This window comes from Falco rusticolus, chromosome Z (assembly GCF_015220075.1).
Source record: "Falco rusticolus isolate bFalRus1 chromosome Z, bFalRus1.pri, whole genome shotgun sequence".
Classification (NCBI taxonomy): domain Eukaryota; kingdom Metazoa; phylum Chordata; class Aves; order Falconiformes; family Falconidae; genus Falco; species Falco rusticolus.
Genome location: NC_051210.1, coordinates 20,789,211 through 20,798,134, shown reverse-complemented (window position 1 = coordinate 20,798,134; position 8,924 = coordinate 20,789,211). Strand labels below are relative to the sequence as shown.

The 8,924-nt window shown below is 42.9% G+C and overlaps 1 protein-coding gene across 1 annotated transcript; it reads left to right on the top strand.

Moving 5' to 3' along the window:
• The first annotated feature begins 336 nt into the window (after window positions 1–336).
• Window positions 337–8,553, top strand: PPIC (peptidylprolyl isomerase C). The gene is made up of 5 exons (XM_037373249.1): window positions 337–506; window positions 4,417–4,530; window positions 5,015–5,108; window positions 6,808–6,992; window positions 8,375–8,553. The coding sequence occupies exons 1-5, from the start codon at window positions 339–341 to the stop codon at window positions 8,501–8,503; spliced, it is 690 nt and encodes a 229-aa protein (XP_037229146.1). The 5' UTR covers window positions 337–338; the 3' UTR covers window positions 8,504–8,553.
• The last annotated feature ends 371 nt before the right edge of the window (window positions 8,554–8,924 follow it).

The window sequence follows — 8,924 nt, the reverse complement described above, 5'->3', positions numbered from 1 at the left end:
GCCCGCGCCCCTCCAAGAGGAACGGGCACCATGACCGCCGCCCCCCACCCCCCGGCATTTGTAACCACCCCAAACGTAGCCAGACGCCTAGGGCTCACCCTGGCAGCCCCCCGTACCCAAGAAGTCGAAAACCCGCTCGGAAGCAAGCCGCGGGGGCTGCAGGCAGGCGGCTGTCACCGCTCCCCTCAGCGCCCCGGCAGCGCGCCCGGTGCCCGCGCTCCCCACGGCCTCCGCGCGCCTCGGCCCTCCCATCCACCCGCCGAAGTTAAGCAGGGGCAGCGCCGGCCGCAGCTCGGATGGGTGACTCCGCCGCGGTCCCCCCGCAGCCCCCCCGCCACATGGCGCGGGAGGAGCCGCCCGGCGGCGGGCGCAGGCGCCGCAGCGCTCGCCTCAGCGCCATGGCCCGCGGCGCGCCGGCAGCGGTACTCGGAGCTGTTGCTTGCCTTTGCTTCCTGGCCCCGGCGGCTGAGGGCTTCAAGAAGAGGGGACCCAGCGTGACAGCAAAGGTGACACTCGCCCGCGGCCGTGGCAGCTGCCCCGGCCGGGAGAAGCCCGCCCGGCCGCCGGCCTGAGGCGAGTCGGGATCGGTCGGTCGTGAGGGGGCCGCGGCGTCTCCCCTGCGGGCTCCCGAAGGGGGTGTTCTTCCCGCCAGCTCCGCGCCCCGTTCTCCAGTCGGTGGCTGCCGAGGGGGTGGAGGCCGCTTGGCCGCGTTTTACCGCGGTTTTACCGCCTGAAGCTGTTCCGTCGCCGGCTTGCGCCTTCCCCGGGCCGCATTCCGGGCAGAAAGGCGGCCCCTCGGCGGCCGGGTTTGGGGAAGGCTCGGACAAATGTCTTAACTCGCCCCTTTTGTAACAGGGTTGGTTTTTTTTGTTGTTTTTGTTGTTGTTCCGTTTTGTTTGGGGTTTTTAACCCTGTGGGCATGCCCGCTCTCCGTAGGTGCTGGCACACCTCAGACTTCCAGCTGGCTAAGCCTGCCTCAGGCTGACAGGAACGGTAACCCCGCAGCCTCGCACTGCGCCCGGGGCCTGCGCCCGGCCCTGGCCACCGGCGGTGCGGAGCGGCGTGGCTTGTGACCACGCTGGGGCTCGCTTCTGCGGTATCTTTCCCCCCCTCCGATTTCTGCTGAAACTCCTGTGTTATGAGTTGTCATTTGGTTGTCCCCTTGTTTCCTGCTCCCTTGGCATTCCCAGCCATGACCAGAGGGTTAAATCCTGACGCTCACCGTGCGGTGCTTCACAGCGTGGTGTGCTTGGTGTTTCAGGCCTCCTTCACCGGCAGGACAGGGTTTGTGCCGAGGGGCATCCCATAATGACAGATGACGCTGCCGAAGAGACAAGATTTCAGGACCGTGCTGCCGTGCGAGGGGCATGGGGATGAACCCGGTGATCGCAGCCTGCCAGCATCTCTTTTCAAAAAGTTTTTGCTGGTGCAGGAGGCGGGATGCCTAGTCTGGCTTTGGATCATGTTGGGATTAGATTTTTTGCCCTCACATACCTTTCCACCTATGCTCAGGAGTGAGTGCAGTGTTCCTGGTGATAGATCCCTCCACTCATGAAAACGGGAAGGGAAGGGCAGGGGCAGAGCTGCTTCCTTGGTTTCTGAACTTCGTTGCCACCATTGTCTAAAACTGTCTACAGTTTCATTGCCATGGACTTCTAGTCCATGGTTTTTTGTTGGTTTTTTTTGGGGGTGGGGTAGGGCGTACATCTCGTATGCTTTGGTCTCCAGATGATCTTCTGGCAGTATATTCCAGTTTAATCATAAATTGCATAAAGTACTTTGCTGCTTCAGACCTTCTGCCTGGATTTCATTTTAAGCCCTTTTCTGATTCATATGTTGTGGGACATAGAAAATTGCACTGCCAATTTTCCTTGTCCAAGCCAGTTATAATTTTACACAGCTCATCAAATCACACCAGTTTTCTCTCTTCCAGCTTTCATAGTTTTATGTAGTCTTTCTTCATATAAAAGGTATTCCAGATCTTTGAGCATCTGTGGTGCCCTTTTCTCTACCTTTTATGGGTTGGTTTTATCATTCTGTGATAGAGAAGCCAGAATTACATGCACTCCTGAATGCACGGTACAGATGTATACCATGGCATAATTATGCCCATCTCTTGGCCTTACCAATTTTTAATTATTTCTAAAATTAATTTTCCTTCTCTGACCTTCACCATCCCAGAGCCAAATTTTTCATCAAACTGCTCAGGGTGAACTCAGATGTCTTTTCTGAGTGGTAGCTGGTTTAGGACCCCTTGTTGTGGCTGTATAGTCCACATGCAGCATTTTGCATTTATCTAGAGTTCATTTCTCATTATATTACCTGGTCTCTAGGAATCATAAGATTGTTCTTTCACAGCAACTTTTTTTTTTTTCTGAATTATTGCCTACTCTTAGCTGGCTTTTCATTTTGATATACACCGTCTTGTGTAAATTATGTATGAATATGTTAATGAGAACCAGCCACTCTTACTGGTGCCCTCTTTTTCATTTCAGTCTTGAAGTACTTACTGTGAGTTGTAAATAAGATTAAATATTTATATAAATATTAATAAGACTGAATATTTACAATATTTATTTTATTTAAGAGTTTTTGGTGAGGAATCTGGCCAGATGTTTTTTGAGATTTGAGACTGCTGTGTTGACTAGCTCACTGGTGTCTGCATGCTTTTTGACTTTCCAGAGAACTTTAGCAAATATGCTTAAGAGAACACGGCTTCTCTTTGCAAAAATGGCATCTAGGGCTACCAGATATTTGTGTATTTGATTTCCTGGCCAGAAATATGCACAGACATGATATGTGGTGCATAATTAAGAAGTGCAGAGCTTTCCAAAAATCACCAAGGTGTAGCACAGGTATGTGGAGTGCTAACAGGAAGCCAGGAACTTAGTGTTTGTTCACAAACACAGAATAAGCCGAAGCAATGCTTTTTGGAAGGGCTGGGTTTACTGCTTAGGCAAGCGGCTCTGCCATGAATGAAGCCTTCTGGTTGGGTTAGGTTTACAATATATGATGGACTTGTCTCCATGTGCTCTGTGAAAGTGTGTGATGTTACTGCTCTCTGAGGTTATTGTTTGGTGGCCTCGGTTGTGTTATTTGTATGTGGTTATGTATTTCAGGCAGTCCTGCTAGGACAACATTTCCAGGCAAAATAAGGTGTGTTTAGAAAACACAGGCAGGCAATACACCTTATGTAGATAACTCTGGCGGAAAAATTCAGAGGTATGTTTATAAAAATGTTAAGAAGTTAGTGAAAGTGTGCTGTTAATACTTTGGGAGCCACACATCTAAGAAGCATGTTTGGTGCCAAGTGCCAAGGAAATGAACGAGGTGTATCAAAAGGAATTTTATTTTCTTTATAGAGCTTTTATAGCATTAGCCAAAAGTTCAACAGCCAAAACCACATGGAAGATCAAGAAATGGTAGAAAATGTTTAGTAGGAGAGCGTGAAAGAGGCATTCACATTGGAGAGATTGTGGTCATTTATTATTATTGGACTAATTTCTTAGCACTGCAGACAAGTAATACTTGGTTGAGTGCCACAAGGAACAGCAAATACCACATCATAGGAGTACACGTTGCTGTTTCCTAGAAGTTGTAATAGTCTTTATGTAACCTTTTCAGAACTTCAAAATGCCTCATTTCCTGACAGCTGTTCCTATTTTCAGTAATTGTTGGAACATTTTTGCACGTTCGAATATGCATTCATATATTCTGAACTATATTAAAATGCTTTATAACTCATTTGCCTTTTTGAAGTTCCTTTTTAGCACCATCTACATTGAAGGTTTTAGGCAATCAGCTGAATAATGTAGCCTGATAATTTTTCTATCAGGTTTGAATTCATATTTAGGAAAGTGACTCCTTGCTTGAGCCATAGGATTTTCTTCCCACTGTTTGTCACTTTAATGAAATTTAGGCTTTCATCTACACTTAATCACATACATACTAATGCCTAGAACAGTGAAGATTGTGAGTGGATAGCAAACTATCACTTGTGAGAAATGTCAGTACTATTTATTATTCCTTGTTACTACTCACCATATTGGAATACCATCACTGTTCTTCCTTACTTTCATATTTCATCTTTTCAGTACAGCTTTAAAGACATGTATGTCTAGGAAAAATCTTCCTGAACACTAGCTTCAAACTTGTGATATAGCAGTCTCACTGACACCTTAAAAGCAGTAAGAATCAAAATGTGTTGTCACCAGTTTTCTGCATAATCTGATTTTGGTCGTTCTGAAAGGTTTTTTTCTTAAACAGCACACTTGGGAGTTGAAGGATACCATTAATATAGACCAGCCAGAAGCAGTTTCTTAACACCTTACACTTTCCAAAAGCTTACCAAAAGCTTGGCCTTCTTTTTGTGCTCATGTTTGTATCACTTTTGTTCTCTTCAAAAAAAATGTTCAGGTGTTCTTTGACGTGAAGATTGGAGACAAAGATGTTGGCAGAATTGTAATTGGATTGTTTGGAAAAGTTGTCCCAAAGACTGTGGAGAACTTCATTGCACTGGCAACAGGAGAAGTACGTTTGTGGTTTTCTTCCACTGTCTACTCAAGTTTGGATTGGGAAGTAAATACTTGTTTAATGCTGTTTCAGTTGTGGACTATCAATCTTAATTCAGTGGTGCCTGTGCAAGACTGCTGTCCCCAAGGCTGTGCAATGGTGTGTGTCTTCTCATGTCCCTGGGGCTTGATTCATAAGATGCAATTATGAGATGTTGGGTATCACTGCCTCAGTGTGTCCCTGACATGCAGATTTAGCATGCAGAGGCACTGTGGTCAGATACCAGTCAAATAAATGCTGACTTTGATCACCTGAGTAATACCTGGCTTGTGTCAGTGCAGGCCAGATGCATTCACTTGCATCTCAGTTTGTTTCTTGCTAGTATTTGTCTCTGGTGGTCGTATATTCTGGGAAATCTAGCCATTCACCATATGCGTATTTCCATATGACTTGTGTAGAACTGAATGTTTTATTCATTCAAAGAATTATTTCATTTTCTTAGAGAGGATATGGATATGCAGGAAGTAAATTTCATCGTGTGATCAAAGACTTCATGATTCAAGGAGGAGACTTTACAGCTGGAGATGGATCAGGAGGTAACATGCTTAGTATCTTCCAGGTTCCCTTCCCTTTCTTCGATTGCCTGCTGAAAAGATGGGCAAAACAGCATATTCCCTTATTCTTTCGGTTGACATAAATGAAAAAAAAGCACATTTGTTTTAGAGCATCTAATACTTTTCCAAGCATCTTGGAACATAAGCTGCAGTTACTTGGATTACCTGATTATAAGCAAGTGTAGAGCTTCCTTTGTCCTTGATTTGTACACATAGCTCTTTTCTGTCTGTGACTTGTCCCCATCCAAGAAGCATAGCTTTGCATGATGGGCTGGAGCCATGTGACCAGCTGAGCTGCTCCTACAACATACTGTCTCCAAAAAAAAGGATGTCTGCCCATCCCCTGCTCTGGCTTTGTGACAGTGCTCCTTCCTTGAGGCACTCATTGATTGCATGTATATGTAAATCAGTTCAAGCTATCCAGCAGAAAGTGAATCTGTGATGAAACAGTGAAAGCATGTAGAGAGAAGAAGGTAGGGAAGGAGTTGGCTGTCCTCTCTGTTCTCAGCTCAGCCAGTTCCGTGGAACCTTCTGAAATGTGCTATGGGAAGGAGTTTCAGAACACGGGTAGAGACATTAGAAAATGAGTGGCATGCCCTCTTGCATTTTTTCTTTTACTAGATTTAAACCCATAAACTTAATGGTGGCGTGAGTTCTAGCTGTGTATATCAGTTCTCCCTCCTCGGCCTCCAGAAGACCGGTTCAGTCCAGTAAGGAGGGCAGTCCCAGTGCAGCATCTCTTGCATTGCATGTGTTCTGGTTTCTGATTTCTTCTTCCTTTACACACATATTCTTCTTGTGCTAGCATGGGATCTGTCTGCAAACAATGTTAGTGATTTCCCTGCTGGGACAGAATGGAAAACACACATTCCTTTTCCTTGCAGCAAACAATGAGGAAGGCTAAAATACCAAAGATGCAGTTAGCAACTGAAAGGTAGGCAGTGTTGGTTTGCCTGCTAATAGTGTTTATTGTTATATAATTTATATATATATATATATATAAGTTATATAATATCTGGTGGTGTTTGGAGCAGTGTCCCCATTGTGCTAGGCACTGTACAAAGCAAGAATGAGAGAGACAGCCTTCTCAGTTCAAAGTGATGGTGGTTTAAACGTGACTCAAATGTTTTCTCTTCTGAATGATTTTATAATCAAAATCCTTGTGTAATGATTGTACAAATCCACATGAAGTCTTTTAGGCTAACTTCCATTTGGTCTTCATGTATTTCTAGACGTGTCTAAAGCAATTTCTTATTAGGAGGAAAAACTAAACGTAGAGACTAAAATTGTCACAGAACATGGCAACATTATTTGTAGTGGCCATAATTACGTAATTTAGATCTGTTAAACAGGGTGAAGTATACTATTGTTCAGTGGTATATGTCAGCAGGATCTTTGGAGGTGCTCAGCTTGCTTGTTAAATTCAAAGGATAAAGCATGATCAGCTTTAAATACTCTCTTTATATGTGGTGTTTTAGCTTACCTTTTTTCTTTACACATAAAGTGGTTTTAGTTATGGAATCACTGACGATGGAACAGTGATGTTGCTGTGCTTAGTCAGTGAATCTTCAAGTCCTGAATTTATACTTAATTTTTCCCATTTTTGAACAAAAAAGGTTTGGGTTTTTAAAATTTATTTATTTTTATTGTTTAAAGTTTTCTTTCTTATTGTGTGTCATAGGAAGAAGCATCTATGGAGAAAGGTTTCCAGATGAGAACTTCAAGCTCAGACACTATGGAATTGGATGGGTTAGCATGGCTAATTCTGGCCCAGACACCAACGGATCCCAGTTCTTCATCAGCGTGACAAAGCCGTCCTGGTTAGATGGAAAACATGTAGTATTTGGCAAAGTCCTTGATGGAATGGTAAGCTGAAAGTGGTGGCAAGATTAACCCAAGAAGATCTGGACAAATTCTGCTACTTTGTATCTGCTAGCATAACATACACCATTGTGTTTCAAAACCATTGAGTGCATCTAATATGTACATGGTAAAAAAAAATTGTGAAGAGCCCGGAGCTGGACAATTTACAACTGAAATAGCAAATGGAGACTGCAGAAATGGAAACTTAAATCATGCCTTTGGCTTTCACAGCTCTTGTTTCAGACCACTAACTGCTGAAATCAACACTGACACATTTGCAGATTACAAACGGAATAAGTTCAGGTCCCCCTTTCACTAACACTGTTAGCCATGAAATAATTGTGTTTCTACAAGCTAAAATCTAATTTTGTAGAATGTGCTAGTTACAGATAACACTTCCACTGCTAGGGTTTTTAGAAGCAGTGAATGTAAAGCGTACAGAAGCATGTACTCAGATCTGTTTAAAAAGAAAGCCTAGTTAATTCCCTCAAACTATACTGAGCTGCCAAACTGATCAAAGGGCAAATAGAATTTAAGTTTAAAAATGGTACTTCCAACCAATTATACTTTTAGTAGTCTGTTGTTTTTTTAAATTACTCCATTTAATCTGTGTTTTGAAATGAATGGGGAAAACATGAATTGCTGCACTTGCCAGTTCTGTGAGAAGTCTGAAAACCTTATCAGAATACTTGCCCTCCACGCCCACGTTCATATTGAATTGCATTCTCATGAGCTACAGTAGTAGCTGAAAATTTTTGAGGAGAGACTTGGACTAAGTTTTAGTTTTGTTAGATTAATGAACAAATACCCAAAGCCAGGTAGTCAATATTCTTAACTGAATTTTGTCCTTTAAAAATACTACTTTGATTAGTTGTGTAGTTGAGTCTGGTTGAGTCTGATAGCCTACCTGTATATATCTGACTGGAGGGCATGGTACCACGAAGTCTGTGTGTGTGTGTGTGTGTGTGTGCGTGCGCATGTTATCCTAAAGGTAGAAGTGGTCATCAGATTTCTTGAAGCACAGTTATGCTGTACAATTAGAAAAATAATTAATTCTCATCCGTTATGATCTCTCGATTCACTTTCTGCTCAAAGGCTACAGAGAGATGCCGCTGAAATGATATTCAGTTGCCCTTTGCAATATTTTTGTTGTCTGGAAGTTTTTGTAGAATGGCAAAGAGCCTTCCATGTGCTTCTGTCAACTGTGTGCAGATGTCAGAGACACAGCTGTTAATGTGGAAGGCAAGGGTGGGAACTGAACATGGTAGAGGTCTTTGTTCAGATGTTGCTTATTAAATAGTAATGGTAGGAGCATGTAGTTGGTTACTTCGTACCAGTTTCCTTGGCTAAACTGAACTTTTTTTTTTTTTTTTCTTTATTAACAGTCTGTGGTGCACTCGATAGAACTCCAGCAGACAGATGAACATGACCGGCCCCTTCAAGACTGCGTGATTGTGAACAGTGGCAAAATAGTGGTAAAAGAACCATTTGTAGTTGAAGTGGGTGACTGGTGAGACCAAGTGTCAGAATGGAAAGTAAATAAAACTTCATCAGTCTTCTTTAAGGCCTGTTTTTGACCAATCTCAATTGAGTTTTTTGACTCAGAAAAATGTCTATTGAGTTTTCTTCTCAAAAGAAATGAGGCTATATTTAGACAATACTTATTTGCCAGATACATGAAAGATACAACCATTTCTGTAACAACTTGATGGACCTGTCAGTCCTTGAAATTCAGGACATATCCCACTAGATCTTGCAGAAGAAGTTTTTAATGAAAAACTTTACAAGTACTTCTGCTTTTTCAGGGTTTGAAATAGTCACTTTTGTTCTCTTCGGAAATTTGTTTCTTCCTTTTCAACTGAAAATACTATTTTCTGTAACAGTATAAGCATTTTTTAAAATGGAAAAAAAATTAAAATACAGAAGTGTTTTGAG

Bases quoted from the DNA above. Each gene is read 5' to 3' on its own strand.
- PPIC (XM_037373249.1), top strand. From the start codon at position 339: ATGGCGCGGGAGGAGCCGCCCGGCGGCGGGCGCAGGCGCCGCAGCGCT. The intron at 4,531-5,014 runs GTACGTTTGTGG...TCATTTTCTTAG, and splicing joins TTGCACTGGCAACAGGAGAA to AGAGGATATGGATATGCAGG. The intron at 6,993-8,374 runs GTAAGCTGAAAG...CTTTATTAACAG, and splicing joins GCAAAGTCCTTGATGGAATG to TCTGTGGTGCACTCGATAGA.